This window comes from Centroberyx gerrardi, chromosome 2, assembly GCF_048128805.1.
Source record: "Centroberyx gerrardi isolate f3 chromosome 2, fCenGer3.hap1.cur.20231027, whole genome shotgun sequence".
NCBI classification, from domain to species: domain Eukaryota; kingdom Metazoa; phylum Chordata; class Actinopteri; order Beryciformes; family Berycidae; genus Centroberyx; species Centroberyx gerrardi.
Genome location: NC_135998.1, coordinates 24765664 through 24784379, shown reverse-complemented (window position 1 = coordinate 24784379; position 18716 = coordinate 24765664). Strand labels below are relative to the sequence as shown.

The following is an 18716-nucleotide window of genomic DNA, read 5'->3' as shown; positions in this document are numbered from 1 at the left end:
TGCGTGTGGCTTTAGTGTCCCCAAGTGCTCTACGCACGAGATGGCTGGGCCGGGGAGTCATATAGGATTCACTGTATGCTCACAGCCACACACAGATGTAGGCACGCACACACACACACGCACGTATGCATGGACACACTCATACACACACACACACACACAGCACTTCAGTCTGAATACTCCTCCACGTCTCCGCAGCGTTCAGATACATTTTTTTTTACATCACCATGCATCATTGCTCCCAGAATCGTTCTGTAAACAGTGACACAAAGCCGCGTCTCTGTACAGGACGGAGCCGATGAGGAGGACAACTGAACCTGTTTCGGCTTAGCGTGAGGCGAACAGTGTGTCTGGCCTGATGTAAATTAGACAAATTTGCAACTAAGAAGGCACCGGGGCATATAGAGACATTGTTCTTCCCACATCACGATAAAGGCCTTGATATATCACCTGACGTGTTGGGAGAGGGAGACGGACAGCATGAGAAAAAGCACTGAGGAAGGATTGAGATGAGCGGGGCGGGGAGGGGAGGGGAGGGGAGGGGAGGACCCGCTGTCTCAGAAGCAGGGGGAGGGTTGTGTTAGAGGTGGAAATAGACAAGGAGACATATTATGGGATTACGGGTTTTGTGCTGAAGGGGAGGCTAGAAGACCTCGCTATCTTGGCGTGAGAAGAACAGGGGGAGCTGACCAGCGAGAGTCCTCCATCCAAACCCCCCGGAGCAGGTTCACGCCCAGGTTCACGTCAAGGGACATTACCGACCGGGGAGGCACAGGTCAGTAACGGAGCAACAACCACGATGAGATTATTTACAGAAAAAGTGTTTTAATTCTTTTAGTCCTCTGCCACAGCAGCGTAGGAGGTTCAGACGGAGTGATTGGTGTGTGGCTCTGCGCTCGCTGGCACCTTGCCCAACCGGCGAGTTCATTACCACTGAATCAGTTACAGCAGACTGACACCCAGACATCAACCCACACACCTCACAGCTCGGATAAGACCGCCCTCCTCCTCCTCTGTGCCAAGACGGTCAGAGACCTCCTCTTCGTGATGTACATGGCTTATGGTCCCATGACCGCTAGAGTGGGATCAGCACACATCACATCACATAGATGATGAATTTGGTGAATTTCTGCTGGCTATAGAAGCTCGATTGTACTCCTAGGTTGGTTTTTGCTGCATCCACCCCGCGGGGAGCGCTTTTAATTTCCATTGGACTGCATTATTTTTGTAGGTCAGTGTTGCAGTGGGTTTATTGATTGCTCTCTTTGTTGAGGTGTGCCTTGTGTGGTTTCACCCAAAAAAAAAAATGTCCAAATGTCACTTTGCAGCGACTGCAGCGCGGCAGAATCTACCTTGTAATAATCTCTCATAAATGAAAACACATGCAGGCCGGCCTATTAGAGGGAAAAAATGATTGAGTGCCACAATTGAAAGAGGAAGTAAAGAAGGTCAAAAAGTGATCTTTATTTTCTTAAGCATCTCTACCTCTGCCATTAGCCAGTGGTAGTTTCTTAACCTTTTTGGTCTTGAATCAAGGGCCTGCTCAATTGAGTTTCCCCCCAAATGGAATTAGACTAAAATTACAGCATGAGGTCATGGCTCCCTGGCAATGAACTCAACAACTGAAAAAAAACGAGGATCGCAAAAAAGTTTGCCGTGTTAAAACCTTTGAAGAGAATGGCTTGGTATAGAAATAATCATAAAAATAAAGTAAATTATATTTACTTAAGTATGTCAGAGCATGTTAAAGCCAGAAACCTCAAAGTGGGAGGACTAGCAGGAGTTTTATGGAAGTGGCCGGTTTCAGCATTCTTGTGATATTCCCAAGGAACTAAAGATAGCAGGGCTGTAAAATACACATAAATGGCTGTGTGCGACATAGACACACACACACACATATAGTGCCTTATAAGTTAAATGTTGTACAGAGATATGTACCTAAAATATCAGAACAGTTACATTGTTTTTACAATCACGGCCGCCGACCTTCTAATTATGCGATCTCGCAAAATGGTTGCGGTGTCGCGTAAATTGTGTCTTATGAGGACAGCAGCGAGTGGAAAATGGCAAAACGGAAGGAAAAATGATCATCAATGTTCTCAAGGGAGGGCAACAAAATTCCAAAGTTCACACTTGACTGGTTATGATAGCCGCTTATGCAGTTGGGAAGTTCTGTTTTCTCATCACTGTGCAGTGTCTGGTTTATAACATCCTTAAATACGGGCTCCTTTGCTTAGTTTGTGGTTCGTCTTTGTCCAACAGCTTCACTTATGGGGCTTTTAAAACACGTGTCCTGGGCCATCGTTCACCACACACCACCTTCATGGATCTAGCAGACAGCAGAGAAGGTCCCTCTCTCTCTCTCTCTCTCTCTCTCTCTCTCTCTCTCTCACTCTCTCTCTCGCTCTGGACATTGATGTAGTCATTCAGAAAGTTTACACAGTAGCAGTTGGATGCTAGGAGAGGCAGCTACATATAGGCAACTGTGCAACGCTGCTGAGTTTGAGGACAAAGTGGAATCATATCATCGATGGAAACAGAATCTCAGCAATCGAAGTGAAATGTACATGAGGTTTCTCCTCAGCTGTGAAGGAGGAGATTCTGAGTCATTCTTCGAAAAACAATTTCATGTCAGCGAGCATCAAATATACAGTGGATTAAGAAAATGATTATATTACTCGTCTCGTAAAACTGATTCAAGCCATGTTATTGTGATGAGAAGTGCCCATAACCCAGGAACTTTCCCTTGAATCATATAAATCGGAGAATTTAGTGGCAAATCCTTGTAAGGATGATGAATAAACAGAATAAATATGTGCCGATCGATTTTGGCATTTTTTGTCTTGCCAGTTCCATATTTCCACTGACAATCTCTGTCGGCCCTGTGGCATGTGGTTTATGCAAAACATATGACAATTTTAAACAATAAAAAGGCCAAACATGAATTCTAAAGATGGATAGTGTTTTCAATTTGGCACTGCCAAGTTCCTCGGGCGGCCCTGGGGCCTGCATGGTAAAGGCCCGATCACCTTTGGTCTTTCGTCTTCATAAAAGTGAAGCTATCCCTGCTTGAGGATCTCAGGCTCCAGCTCATGAGTGATCAAAAGAGAGATGAGATGTAGCCAGGAGCCACATCAAGTTGAACCTTGAAAATAATCTTTAAAATCTCAAAATCAAAAAGTAAAGGCAGCAGTGAGGAGAAGCTAAAGTAGGGTAATATGATCTCATGCCTTAAGTATACTCTTCATCAATAACCAGACAAGCAAAACTTTTAATAAGCTGCATCATATCTTGTCTTTTTGGAGTATGATATTATGATATTAAAGAGTGTAAATCTCCAAGTGTTAGAAAGAAAAAAGACAAAATCAATGTTCCTAAGTTAGTAAACACAGGTCTGGACCAGTGTTTAGTATGCTGAAGGTGTAAACATGACTCACAGATTACTCCAAGAGACAGAGTTGAATTCGTCCAGAGAAGTGTTTAGGACTAATAACAAGAACCTTCAATTTGCTGGAATTTAGTTGATTGAAACTTTGGGACATCCAGACGTTGACATCAGTAGTCCAGTCCAACAGTCATGTCGTCTATCAACATACTGGGATCATTTGATGTATTAGAGAACTACAGCTGAGTATCGTTAAGCAAAAAGCAAAAATAAATAACTTTTTACTGACATCTGGACTTGCCTTAGGACCATGAAACATGACCAAACTTTTGACACAGTTGAGATGAGCTATGTTGGTTGTAGCAGGAAACGGAGTTGAAAACTGCAAAAAAACAAGAACAAAAAAAGCCCAACAAACAAAAAAAACATTGTGGATGGATAGTGATCTTTGGAAGAGGCATTATGAAACTCTACCTAATGGCATATGTTAACTGGTAGGTCTATATGTTGAGAGATGACTGTTCATAGCTATTAGAAGAATGTATTGTGGGCTTTACATCAGATAAAATCTCAAAAAGTGGCAGACAAGAAAAAAAAACAACTAAAAAGTTGAAAATTTGTTGAGCGACGCCTTAATCTATAGATGTGACAATATTAGATGAACATTCATCAACTACTAGTTGCTAAATTGTTAATGTTGCCATTCACATTCGGATTTTCAAATCTGATACCGAGGGAATGTTTCAGTCCCTCTATGTGCGTTACAGCGATGTCTGCATTGGCAGCCTCAGCACATCGCTGCTCTCCATCACAGCTCCTGTCTGATGTTCAAGCAGCTGTGAAGGTAGATGTCTCAGGCTTAACTGAATTCTGCAATGCACATACACACACACACACGCACGCACACATGAGAGAGAGTTTGTGGAGCATGTTATGCAGAACAGATGAGGGAATAGAGCAGACTTTACTGAGATAGGACGGAGCTGTGAGGGACTGGAAAATGCGTCAAGTGATTGTGCTGATCATTTTCTGGGATTAACTAAGCCTTAAATCAGGATAACTGGTGTGTGTCAGCTTCAATATGCTAAAGGGAAGTCTTTCACTGAGTGTAATTATTTCTACAGCGCAGAAAAGTGTCTAGTAATATGAAAGATCCCGATGAAGGTGTTAGAAACGTGGAACTGTGGGGCGGTGGATCCGTACGCCACCGTGACGGTTTCCACTCCTGAACCGACACTCACATCCAGCACACCCCCTTGAAAAGAGATGCGATCAAAGCATGTCACACATATGCAAGTGCGTGCTGACCCACACGCACACACGCATGCACTCACGCACACGGATTACACACAATGTAATGCAGATTAGTTGTTCTCTTGCAGGAACACATCATCATCATCCCTCTGACTCTGAATCTGTCTTAAGACGGAACCGTCTTCACTCCGCTCTTTGTCTAATCTGGCACGTACTATTTAATGACCTCAGCTGTAAAAACAAGACAGTATACCCATCTCCTCCTCCACACCCTGTCCTACAGCAGGTCCCAGGAGGGGCGATGCTGGAGCTGGTTTGGGGGGGATAAGTTCTGGAGCCAGATGCTTGGTTCTAAGGAAGCTAAATAACTTCAAGGTTCACTTGGTTAAGTGCCATAAGACATACTTCAACACTTCCTTCTCTCTCTCCCTCTCACTCTCTGTCTGTGTGTGTGTGTGTGTGCGCCTCCGCTGTATGTTTGTCTAAGGCAGTGTGAGAGAGTGGAATGTTTGTGTTATTCTTCAATGCATATCAATTCTTCCTTCTATATTTATGTACCAAAATGGCTGGAAAAGGTGTGTTGTTGAAGGAAAGGATATCAGGAATCAGGTGCTTTATAACACCATTTTAGAGCAGGGAGTAGAAAAGCAAATAATATGAAGTAGTAAAGGGGTGAATAGAAATGTGTGTGTGTGTGTGTGTGTGTGTGGGGTAGTTAAACCTCTGACTCCCCCAGACAGCTTCCATTGCTCTCTCTCGCTCTCTTCTAACTCTCTTTCTAACTCTGTCTCTCTCTCTCCCTCTCTCTCTCTCTCTCCCACTGCCCCTCAGGCTCCATAAAACGGCAGTGGATAGCCGGCCGTCCCTGCGGAGCATCACTAGGATAAACACACAGTCATGAATGGGCCGCATTGAGCCGGGGCTGCAAGGGGATGCAGGGGAATACAGGGGTCACCAGCAGACCCCTCCTACTGGGGAGAGGTCGTCCCGCTGACCGACCTCGTATAGGAGCGCCACGGAGAAAGCCCGAGACAAGGAGGATAAATTCCTCGGTATCCCGCTTCTCCGCTCCTCCACCGCCATCAGCCCTCGTTCCCTCCATCCCTCCCTTCTGCATCCCTGAAGAGTGAATTGATAGCCCCACGATTCCCTCCGCTCTGCTACTGAGCGGCTGATTATTTGTTTAGACTGGTAAAGTCATTAAGTATTAACGAGCGAGCATCAATCTGTCAGGCTGTCCGACTGTCAGCTTGAGCAACTCTGAAGTGGAAATAAGGCAGCAACCGAGGGAAGTCCTTTGAAAGCCTATATGAACTATATGGTACGATAATCAATTGACTTCTTTGCGCTTAAAAAGTTGAGATGAATCTTACATTGTCTTGGACGTGCAGACCTTTGCCTGCAGTGTTATTTCTTCTGGAAAATAAGCTTAATTTCCTTTTTCAGATACTGTAGATCTCATTTTCAGGATGCCATTCCAACTATGGACCTAATCAACAGCCACCAAAGTAGGAAGAGGGGAGAGGAGTGAGAGATCTATCCGGATTCACGTAGGGGAGGAAAACTCCCAAAGCTAACAAGCGGCCGGTGTTCAGATGTACAGATTTATGTGTTTGCTCTGTGACATCCCAGCGCCATCCAACCAGCGCTGCATTTCACTCCTCTTCCCTCGTCGGCCCGCGGTAACCCAATCCCCTCCGGCGAAGGGCAGGAGCGATGGAAACACGCTGATCTGTGCAGCATATGTGCTCACGTTGGACTGAGGCCGCGGCCCGGACCCCCCACCGCCTCGTTCCACCTGAGTGCAGAGTGACAGGAGAGGATGGAGAGATCAAGAAGAGGAGACCGGAACGGCCAGCGAATCAATTAACTCTACTGTAAAAATGGACAGGCGGAAAAGTCACGGCTGTCAGGGTTGCTGCTACTGTCTGCGTCCCCTCTGCACCCCGTGCAGAGGGGACCTTTATCTTGGGTTTCGGGTTGTCAGGTTTGTTTTGTTTCACTTGTTGAATGTTTCGGTCTCATTCTTGGTTCATGCGTTCCATTAATTTCATTCAACATACACAGCATTCCCTTCAAGAAGGTGTTAAATTACAGTAAAGCAGCATCTCTCATTAATGAACACGTGTTTTATCCCCTTCATGTTCCCTAGATGACTTGCAGGAAATGAGCTAAACCTCTTCCAACGCAGTTAAACGTTAAACCTGTCCACTAATAAAGTTACTCCTTCATTTTGTTACAGAACTCAGATTTTAGCATCGCTGTGTCCAATGAAAGAGAGGGAGCGGAAATTGTTGGAGATTTCCTCTTTGATCACAATTCAACACATATTGTCGGCACTACTGCTATGTAAGTCCAGATAATGTTAATGCAACAGCAGCATTAAATCAAATCAAACCAAACATCATCTTCTACTCATTTTCGCTAATCAGAGGCACTTCCTCTGTGTTATAAATCATGACAGAGTTTTGAACCCAGCAGCCTTGTCATTTTACATGTGGTGTCCCACCTCAGGCATCTTTAATCCACATGCATTACAGCTAAGGACCCAGACCCTTAATGTTCCTGTAAGCACACTTGCTAAGTATGCTTTATCACACTTGCTTTATCGTCATGTTGTCCTCCCAACTACCCTGTATGTGTATGGTGTTTATGGCTATTTATACTTTGTTGTGTGTGTTTATATGTGTGTGTACACATGCACTAGGTCTGTTTCTGTCACAGCTTGTGTCTGTTTACATGTTTGTCAAAAAGCGTATGTCTGTTTGGCTGTCACCCATCATGACAGACACCTTTGCTAATGAAACCATTGTTTTTTACAGTAACTCACTCTTTAATCCAGTTTTGTTGAAATTTTCCAAATGTATTATTCTATCATGTTTGACTTGGCAGCGTGGACTGGACTACATGAATCAGTAAAGAATAAACAGTCACCAAAGACCAGCCCAGGACTTTGTTGAGTATGCAGAGGCTAACTTCCATAGCTATAAAAACAAAGACAGAGTTAAAACAAATTTAGAGAATGTTATCTTAGGCTTCAAATACTGCAGACCACAATTAGTGAAACACTGCATATGTTTAGCAGAAGCTGCCAAATATAGATACAAAATATTATCATAGATGTTAGATGAAGTTGAAAACCCTTGCAGTTGTAATGCCTTTGTTTTAGTTGTTAGATAGGGTTTGGGTTGTTTTTTATCCATAGGGCATTTATTTTGTTTGGTTGCTTGCCTGTTTGTTTGTTTGTTTGTTTGTTGAAAAGAAACTAGGAGAATACAGTAGAGCACTGCATGCCCAGCGGACTAAAGGGAACACCTGACCAAACACTGGACATACAAGGCTGGAGCTCACCTCTGGACTTATTCTCATTATCTTTCATTTCAGTTAAGTACCAAATCTATCTGAGATATCAGAAATAGACAGTGGTTGGATTAATGCTGTATGTTCATAAAATTGATGTCTACGCTATTAATAAAAAAAATATAAATTAAATCAGACAATTGATGGATGGCAGCTTCTTTACCTAGTGACCACTGCATCCGTAACATAGAGTAAAGTCAGCATTGATTTCTGGTAAAACAGATATTTAGAAGTCTGCTTGCATAATGACTGAATTACCACTATTGGATAGTGGTAATTAGTCTTGGTGTTCACATTTAAGAGTGTGTGTGCACTGAGGGTATGTGGGTGTGTAAAAGCCACTTTTCCAGCTTTGCCATGTAAGAGAGGGCAAAATGGAAGCATAAGTGAGGCACTCTAAGCTTGGAGATAAAACATGTGAAAACCCGCTACAACCAGAGTGATCACAGATTCAACTGGGATACATGGAGTGAGTTCAGATTATGGTAATTTGGTAAACACACAAGATAGACCTCTTTACCACTCTGTGAACTGTTGCAATTTATGTGAATTGAGTAGGAGTGCAGCTTTTTGGCGGTGGTAAATTTAGCCGATGCTAACAGTAGAATAGCATTAAAATTCAGCAGGTAAATTTAGCCTGTGCTAACAGTAGAGTTAGGCTACATTTCAGCAGGCCTGCTGCACCCTGGTGCGCTCTGCATATATATCCAGTTACCTGCCTATGGAGCCAATTCACATCTCCAGCAGAGATCCGCTCAGAATCTGCCGGCTTGACCACCCTGAAGCACGGGGGCCGCTGGACGCCCCCTACGCCGCAGCTATACTTTGATAGGGGCTCCAGAAAATGTTGTGACGGGGTACAGGAAGCGCTTACTGCCCTGGGAGGAAGTATCAAATCAAATGGCATCTTTTTCCACTTTGGCGAGATCTCGCCGGTTAAACGCTTTCTACAGCGACTTTTAACACTCTGTCGGAGTAGAAGATGAACTCGGTGTGCTCCAAACAAAAGGAGGCTTTCAGCGGGACCTCTAGGATATATACAATGTTTTTACAGTTTCTTACCTCCCTTTGAGAGAGTCAAACGTTGTTGTTGCACACTGGGTATATGTTTTTTCTTATTATTTTATCAAACCTCGGGAGGAAAGCAGCTGGGGTTGGAGAAGGGATTGATGGCACATGGTGGGAAGGAGAGAGGACTTCCTTCATTTCCATCAATCTCCATAATATTCCACCATGACGAGCTATAAGACTGACTGCCTGACACTGTGAGCCATACATGGTGGGAACAGAGCACGCACACACTCATATATCTGTTTTTTTCTCTTGCTCTCGCACTCTCTCTCACAAACACATACACACACACACACACACAGCCACACACACAGTATCCAATTCTTTTTCCAGCGATAACCAAGTCATGACTCATGAACACTTAACGCAATTTAGGAACGCATTGTCCTGTGGGATTTCCCTCACCTCGAAAATGTCACACACAACCGTGTAGAGTGCGATCAGCAAATCAAAGCTCAGATCCTTAATATGTTGCAGAGGGTCATGGTTTCCTCTTTTATGTGGCTCAACTTTTGGCAAAGGGTTATATCCAAGAACCGGGGACTTGTGTGTATCCGAAAGTCTCTGGATCTAATTGTGGGTTGATCTATTGCTATGAGAAGAGCACGTCTGTCAAATGTTGATCCCTGCGCCGAGACAGTTCTGGGTCTGCTTCCAAAAGGCTGGGAAGACACAGGGACAGAGAGAGAGAGAGAGAGGTGGGGCGGCTCAATCAAACCACTTAAACGCTTAGCTCCAGCGTCTAACTATTCCTTTTAGAGATCCGAGTCATCTGCAATAGACACTTTGTGGTCGAGTCAATGAGGCGGAGAGCGGGAGACAGAAGAGGAGGATGGAAGGGAAAGAAATATACAAATAGAAGGGAATGTCAGGGGGGGAGGAGAGGGGGAAGGACGGTTAGGAGGGGGGAGGGAAAGTGAGCGAATGGGTCTACATGGGTGGCTTCCAATGTTGATGTTTTTTTGTTTTTTTTTGCCTTTTGAGTGACAAGGGCTTCGTCATTGAGACATTGATGACATAACACAGAGGATGCAGACTGAAATTTCAAACTTGGAAGCTGTCTGAGGAAGTCGGAGTTTTAACTACCCCCCACATCTATCCCCCCCCCCACACACACACACACACACACACACTCCACACACACACACACACACACAGAAACATACACACCACACTAGCACACATCCACCCACCCACACATGTTCAGGCAAAGGTTGTTTTTTTTTTGTATTTAAAAGGTAAACATTTTCTACCTGGCAACACACTACTATATGTTTGTGCATGCATCAAGCCCTTTATACTGTGGCAGTTGTATAGATCACTGGCAGCCTCAGCCTGTGTTTAGAAGTGGGTCCAGGTCAGAGGAAATGTTCGGGCTCTGCCTTCTGTCAGCTGGGGCTGTTGGTGTGGATTACCTGCGGGTGTCATGATGATGAACGGGCGGCTGGAGCTCGATGAAGTGTTTATGACCGAAAGGCGTTGTTGCATGTAACTAATCAGGTCTGAAGCTGGTAGTCTCAAGCGATGCTTCTTTGGCAGCCCCCTTTGAACGGCAACGCAATGATGCTTAATGATGTGTAGGACGCAAGCGGTCAGTGGAGGCTGCTGGGACATCGCACAGCTGCCGGACTCTGTTGAAAAGTCTTCAGCGACCGGGACTTAGGACTTTCCAACTGGCAGAGATGCGGCGACTGAGTGCAGCCAACTTTTTGTTCTATTTATTGTTGTAACTTAAGTAGGAGATGCCTAGGTAACCTCTGTACTTTGTTTCAAGTGGACAGAATAATAAATTTGTCTGTAACAAATGGTTTGTTTCAAGCCGCCTGTTATTTTATCATCACATTCTGCACAAGCGTGATGGATAAGCTACGGGCCCCAGTTGTTTGTATGAGCGGTTAGCATGCCAAAGCAAACACGTGCGGGGGGAAAAAAAAGTGAAAAATGCAGTGAGAGGCAGCAACATAATTCTGCAGCAGATCCCGGATCGGCGAGTTCACACTGAGGTGAGACAGCCAAGATGTAGAACAAATAAAAACACCCCCGAAACTCTTCGGCTAAATAAATTATGTGCAAGGACGAGTCTGCTTGCATTACGTGAGGCGGTGAGGGCCTCGTGTTCCTCCCTGGCCTGTCTGGAGCGAGGTGGCCCGGAGCCAGAGTCTTTAATTCCACTGTCAAACACTCTCCTCTAGTTGTTAATGTAACTGTTGGTCACATCACGTAGACTCATCACTGCTGAAGAACTGATATGCACTTGGACCTCCAACCAAAGAAGACTGGCCCTATATATTTTTTATCATCCTTCTGTCCCTGCATGTCGAATCAAAAGTGCTCAAAAAACGATGAAAGCTCTGCTCAGCTTTATAGCAAACCCTTCCCCACACAGAGGATGAGAGGAGAAAGAAAGAAAGAAAGAAAGAAAGAAAGAAAGAAAGAAAGAAAGAAAGAGGGATGCAATAGGTCAGAAAAAGAAAGAGCAAAACGATGGGTTCACAAAAGGGAAATGGCAGAATCTATCCCAAACCCCTCTCTTGTGTAGCAGGTCCTTGCCATTCTGAGCAGCCTCTAATTAGGGTAGTATTCAGGGGTGGCATTAGTTCCCAAACTTTTTAATGGGGCGGAAAGCGGAGCTCCTTTTAGAGAGAGGGGATAAGTGTAGCGACTGTTCCATACACTGAATAGCAGATGGAGAGATTCTGCGCCTCCCTGGGAGGTATTCACTCTTTTACTCTTTTTTATTCCATTCCTCGCTCTCCCCTTTTGCTCTCTTTTTATTATATTTCTCCTCCTCTCTTCTCCTGGCTATATTTCACCCCATCAGACATGCTTTTTTTGAGCAGATCACACATGGATGGATAAAAATATATTTGTGACCAGTAGGACTTTCATATGTAAAGTATAAGCTTTTGACAGTTATCCCATCATAATAACGTTTGAGCAGTACAATCTACAGCTTCAAAATACATTTAAAACTCCTGTCAATGTAACATACAGTCTGCTTTAGATAGACAGACAGACAGACAGACAGACAGACAGACAGACAGACAGACAGATAGATAGATAGATAGATAGATAGATAGATAGATAGATAGATAGATAGACAGAGAACTGTAGCCTCCATGTTGTGCCTCACTGATAACTTCCAGTTACCACAGCCTCACAGAGTGTATCCTGGGGTTATAAATTATTTATCATGTTACAGTTGCATAATGAGGTCAAAAGCATAACAGTTTTTACTATTACAATTTCCCCTAAAATCATGCTTTGTGAAATGAGATGATATTAAATAATTTCAAGTTCAACCACCTCACAGGTCAGCCTGACTTCATGAATTAATAGGGAGCGAGGGAGCAGCTGTCTACGTTTTTACAGTTGATTGTTGATAATTGTGTTTACCTTCAATATTTCCACTGGAGGGAAAAAAACGAAAAAAAATTCTAAAAATCTGTGTTTTTTCTATCATAGAATAAGGAAAAGAGTCATAAATCAGTTTAAAGGAAGTTGTAAAAATAAATAATAAATTCAGTACTCATACCTTGCCTATTTAGTTATTTACACAAGAATAATTCATGAAAACAATAGCCTGATTGTTAATATCAATAATAGTCACATAAAAATATACAGCAGGTAGTAAAATAGCATTTATCTGACTTTTTTTTTTTCCTTTTCAAACCTTTTAACGTCAATTTTCAGTTTTATTTTACAGCTGAATACATTTAGAGCCAGAAAAAAAAAATAAAAAAAATGCTCTTTCCCCTAAATCTGTGTTTTACTGCTTAAATCCAAGGTCCAACTGTCTATAAGCATCAAATTTACTTGCAACAGCGGTTGGAAACATCTGGTTTTCTACTTTTCTAGCACGCTCCTCTTGTTGTTAAGTCAAATGATAAGTAACTCATACAGGTCGTTCAAGACTTGATCAGTAGGTCTGTAGAATGGAATGAGACATGTGGCCAAAATATCCGGTTTGCAGGTCCCAACTGAAAATCTATCAGAAGTCTTGATGCTTTTCTTTAAATATAGTTTATTCTCTTGGATGTAAGAGGCTGGCCCTAACACATTTGCCTGGAGCCCAGTGTCTTTTATGGGCTGAGTGTTTTGGTTTAGCCCCTCTCCTCGTGACCTGTGACCCAGCATGGATAAACTGCTAACTGCAGAGCTTCAGTCATGCTCAAGGAGGCTGATGCCCACATGATCCGTGACATTTCATGAAAAGCCCTTATTAACTGCAGGAGTATCTGAGCTGTTTCTATATTCTGCTGTTGGTGGTGCAGAAACCCAGACTGATCTTTACTCTGCATTTTTACACTGGACCATTCCAGACTTTTTAGTAGATTTGAAAGTTTATAGATTGCATTTGTCCTTGTTCTTCTGCTCTTTCTGGGTTTATTAATTCCTTTTAATATAGGAGCTGGCTTGCCACACAATTCAACAAAATCAGCAGCCCTATACTTAAACATGGCCTACTCCATTTTTACAGACTCCTGATGACTCACATGTAGGAAATGCCTTCATTAATGTCCATTTTATTTCAAATAGAGGGCAATAAATTATTTGATCAGTCTGTTTATCCTACCTGTCTATTTCACAGCACTTTGTAACTTTAAGGAAATACTATATCATTATTATTATTATCATTATCATATATTATTATTATTATTATTATTATTATTATTATTAGTAGTAGTAGTAGTAGTAGTAGTAGGCTAGTAGTAGTAATAGTAATTAAGAATATTAGTAATATCAATTAATACTAGGCTACTACTACTACTACTACTACTAATAATAATAATAATAACATTAATAATAACAATAATAACAGTCTACAGATAGGCTGAATGTGAGCATACCGTCTTTCTCAGAAGGAAAATGTGACACACAGTATGGTGAACTGTGGTTCAGTCCTAAGATGGAGGACCATCGGGCATTTTAGCCACAGAAGTAAAACATAATTACTGCAGTCTGGCCTTTATTTATTGATGTTGTGATCACACGGAAAAAGTTAAAGTATCAGGAGCCAGAAATATTCTAGACCTACAATCAGTTTGTGTAGTTTTTTTTTTTTTTTTTTACTCAAATGCAAAATTCAAATACCCTAACGCTAATTTGAAGAAACTAGGCGCATGTCTATGGCTTACACGATAGATAGATAGATAGATAGATAGATAGATAGATAGATAGATAGATAGATAGATAGAAAATAAATAGGGAAAAAGTGAAGCGGCCGGAAAAGTGTAACCTAGCTAGGCTATGTAAGTATAGGCTGTTTTCGTTATGTGTGTGTGTGTGTGTGTGTGTGTGTGTGTGTGTGTGTGTGTGTGTGTGTGTGTGTGTGTGCGTGTGTGTTGATTAAGCAGGTTGTAGTGTAGCCGATGTGTTTTCCTGATATATTTACTGTGTAGGCTACTTAAACATCCACAACCCCCCTGCAAGGAATAGACTGAACAAGTAGCCTAACTAATAAACCAAACTGCAAAATAATAGTTTGCCATATCTTGCATCGCATCCAGCCGAACTATCAATACCTAAGAAGAAAAAGAACTATCCTATAATAGGCTACATTTAAGAGAGATAGCCTACTATACAAATATCACACGAAAACTTTAAACTATCACGCAGCTACTAGCCAATCGGTCAAAACATCATACCTGCACAGAAAATCCTATACGACTGGAGAACAATCACACTATAAGCCCTATAGAAATATTATAGGGACATTATAGTGAAGATAAAATACCATAAAGTACAGGAAGGTAACTAAACTCACTATACTGAGTACCACAGACACACTATATACGCCCTATATAGAAATATTATAGTAATATTATAGTGATACTATATGAGATACAAATATACCATAAAGTACGATAAGGTCGCTATAAACTCGATATTGAGTGCCACAGACACACTATGATTCCCTATAGGAATATTACAGTAACACCGTGATTTTCCGTTTGGAAAGATCCCACACGACAAGATACTGTATTTTGTGTAATTTAATTAATTTAATCACTTTTCACGTTCCTGCCTTGTCCCTGTTTGGCCTCCTCCATTTGTCAACAAATACATACAGTAGGCTAAGTGACCTCCTTCCCCGGGTTGCTCTCTCTCTCTCTCTCTCTCTCTCTCTCTCTCTCTCTCTCTCTCTCACTCTCTCTCTCTCTCTCTCTCTCCCTCTCCCTCTCTCTCCCTCTCTGAGTGTGTCTGTGTGTCTCTCTCATTGCGTGTTACATCATCACGCAATAGCTGTCCTCCCATGGCCTAGTGAACTGGCTCTAAGCGCTGCACCAATTTATCTACTACACACACGTTGCTTTGAATCAGGGGAAGCAGACACACGCAGTGGACGGGTGCACACATCCAGTCACGGAAGCAGCAGGCCTATATAGAGCTCAGGATGAAAAAAATAAAAAGAGAGTCTGTCACACCATCACTTTGCCATAGGTGTTGCAGCCCTGGGCTTCAGCACCTGCTCCAGGCTAAAACAGTAGGAGGATGAATGTATTTGTCCATTTTGGTGGGACTTCTGCTTGCCAGTAAAAATATTCAGTATGTTAATCCCCTCACGGGTCTTTACGATGGGTCCCTGCGGGCTGCCTAACGACGGTCTAATTATCTGTAAATGGCTCTGTGCGTCCGCGGCACAATAAGAAATAACCTATGTGGTGCTCATGTGTTCATTTGCCTCATGATACACATCTTGTTTGTCAAAGCCAGTGATGCAGTGGCAAATATAAAGGAGGGTAAACTATGGCCTCCTGTCATCCTGAGGCAAACATAAACACAAATCTATTAGAATTTCTTAGAAAACACAAATCTATGCTTGCTTTTACTCTCCTTAAATGACACCAGTGTGCTGCTACTTACTATGATGTTTACTTTACAGGCTTATGTCAGGCTTAAAGGTGGGTAAACTCTACTCCAGAAATAAAAAAAGCTGTGTGAAGTGAGTTTAGATGGGTTAACCTCCCCTACATCCGTATAGCCGTAAGCCATGCTGGCCCTGTGGCATAAAGAGTATGTCTTCAGATGTGAAGGGGCACATTTCCCTTTTCCTCATGGCAGCCTATGTCAAGTAAGAGCAGATAATGAAATATTGGAGGGGGTCTGTTTTCTCAAGGGCTGGCCAGCTGTCTGGGATCAGCATGGTATAATCACCAACCTGGAGCAAGCAAAATACAGCCTCTGTCCCCCCACTGACACCTTGCTGTCCGCTCATCGTAATGACGAGGGGGGAATGAGAGAGAGGGCAGATGGACTGGCAGGCCCAAACGTGTTCTGCGCATGATCGAAAGTGAAAACGCTGATATTGAAGAGTATATAATCAAAAATTCCGACTTGTTCATTAAAAATGTGTAAACAATATAGATAACTTCTGCTTTTTTTCATGGCCCGTGCATATGCGTGCAGATGTCACAGGCTTAACTGAATTCTCCAATGCACACACACACACACACACACACACACACACACACACACACACACACACACACACACACACATTTTGAAATGGATGCACATGGCATTTTTAAATGGATGCAACAATACAACAATATTATCCCCCACTTATGTCTCCAAATATCCAAATAGCCATGCACATGGCTTATTAGGACCAGTTGTTATCACCCCTAGCCTACTGGGAATATGGTAGGTTATTACTATATTAGTTGAAACAGTCATGATGTAAACAGCCAATAAAATCCATCTACTTTTCCAACTCAAAGTTTTGGCATCATTCTAAAAATAAAACTATTTTGGCCTAATTGCAGCTGGAATAGGCCCAGGTAATAGCCTATTATTTAATAAGTTTATTTCCAAACAAATTATCTTTTTTGCAAAACGATATTTATTCTTATTGAAAAACAAACTGTAAAAATATCACACTTCAATTACACAATACTTGCCAAAGAATGTACAATGTTTTATTACTGAAATAAACACACACTGCATATAAATGTATGACTTTGTTCTCTGTGTTTTTTTCAATACAAAGTACAAATCAAAACAATAAAAATGTTTTGATTTGTCAAACTAAAAAACATGGATGTGTTTGACACAAATACATTAGCCTATTTTAAACATGTGATCATTTATAACCTGTCCATTAAGTCGTTATCCTGAGACGCCCTAAACAGTAACTGAAACGAATCACTTCATGGAAAAAAAGTAAAGTTCGTGGTCCAAAATTTGATTCACACCGAAAAAAAAAATGAACATAAATATATCTTTTTTACAGCATGAATATAGGCACGAATAGTGTGTTTTTTTTATGTCCGTCATTCAGCTGCGTGCTATCAAATAAACATACAAAAATAATCCTACCTTCAAAGAGGGGCGTTTTTTGTTTTTGTTTTTTTTTCTTTCTTTTTGCGTTTTTGTTGCTTGAAAAGTTTGTAGTTAAGACATTTTAACAGCCGCTAGTGCCGCTGACAACTCTGTTTGGAAAGTTTTCAACCGGGTGTAAAACAGCTCCAGGATGGACGGTCTGGGGCTGGCTGGCCGCCTGAGGCCCCAGAGAGGAAGGTAAGACCGGGAGAACGACCGGAGAAGTCCTGGAGGGGCTCAGTGACCCCCCGATGATACTCTCTATGGAGAAAGGAGACCGCTGGACCGGAGAGCTGGACTTCTGCACCGGGACTGCAGCCTGAACTATAGCAGATCCCAGACTGGAGCTGAGCTGCGGGTAAAACCTACTCCTGGCCAAGTCCGTGGTGGTGGGCATCAAAGATGGTGCAGGGATAATGGTTCCCGTGTGTGAATGTGAATGCCTGGACTGTTGTTGTTGCTGCTGCTGCTGCTGCTGCTGCTGAAATGCAAAAAGCGCAGAGTGTGTGTGGTAGGACTGGAGCTGGATGCCGTATCCTCCACAGCCGTAGGGTCCGTACCCGTACGCAGCAGCGGCGGGGATAAAACTGTTGTGTTCCCGCAGCAAGTCCTGCGCCTGCTGCCGTTTGAAGCGTTTCCTCCGCCTCAGAAAGCTCCCGTTGTCAAACATATCGGCCGACTCCGGGTCCAAGGTCCAGTAGTTGCCCTTCCCGGGGTTCCCGGGCTCCCTCGGTATCTTGACGAAGCAGTCGTTGAGGGACAAGTTGTGTCTGATGGAGTTCTGCCAGGCCGGGAACTTCTCCCTGTAGTAAGGGAAGCGGTTGCTGATGAAGTCGCAGATCTCGCTGAGGGTGAGCCTCTTCTTGGGACTCTGCAGGATGGCCATGGTGATTAAGGCGATGTAGGAGTAAGGGGGCTTCACCAGCGTGTTCTTGCTCGCCGGCTTGTAGTTATCCCGTGAAGAAGAGGAGCTGTCCATGCACGGGGGAGGAGAGCCGGCCAGGAGGATGCCGTCGTGCATCTGCGCCACCTCGTCCACATAGGAGCGCGTGTGGCTGTCTCCATCCTCCCCCTCGCCGACCACGTCTATGTCGGTCTCTTCGGAAAGGATGGAGGCATCCGACATCTCTGAGCTCAAAGTCATGGCTCACACGGCGGTGCCCTCCGACGCCAAGATGAGGAAGAGATGCACAAGCTGCCCTGCCCTCCTCTTTAAAAACTCATATGAGGAGGGGGAGAGGAGAGGAACACGTGTCGCCGGCGGTGAGAGATGTCCCCCGTTTACTCGCTACTTCCATATGTTTTCAGTTTTTATCGCCGA

The 18716-nt window shown here is 43.2% G+C and overlaps 1 protein-coding gene across 1 annotated transcript; it reads right to left on the bottom strand.

Moving 5' to 3' along the window:
* Positions 1 to 16977: 16977 nt before the first annotated feature.
* foxd1 (forkhead box D1) lies at positions 16978 to 18716 on the bottom strand. The gene has a single exon (XM_071912055.2). The coding sequence runs from the start codon at positions 18537 to 18539 to the stop codon at positions 17478 to 17480; it is 1062 nt and encodes a 353-aa protein (XP_071768156.2). The 5' UTR covers positions 18540 to 18716; the 3' UTR covers positions 16978 to 17477.

Bases quoted from the DNA above. Each gene is read 5' to 3' on its own strand.
- foxd1 (XM_071912055.2), bottom strand. From the start codon at position 18,539: ATGACTTTGAGCTCAGAGATGTCGGATGCCTCCATCCTTTCCGAAGAG.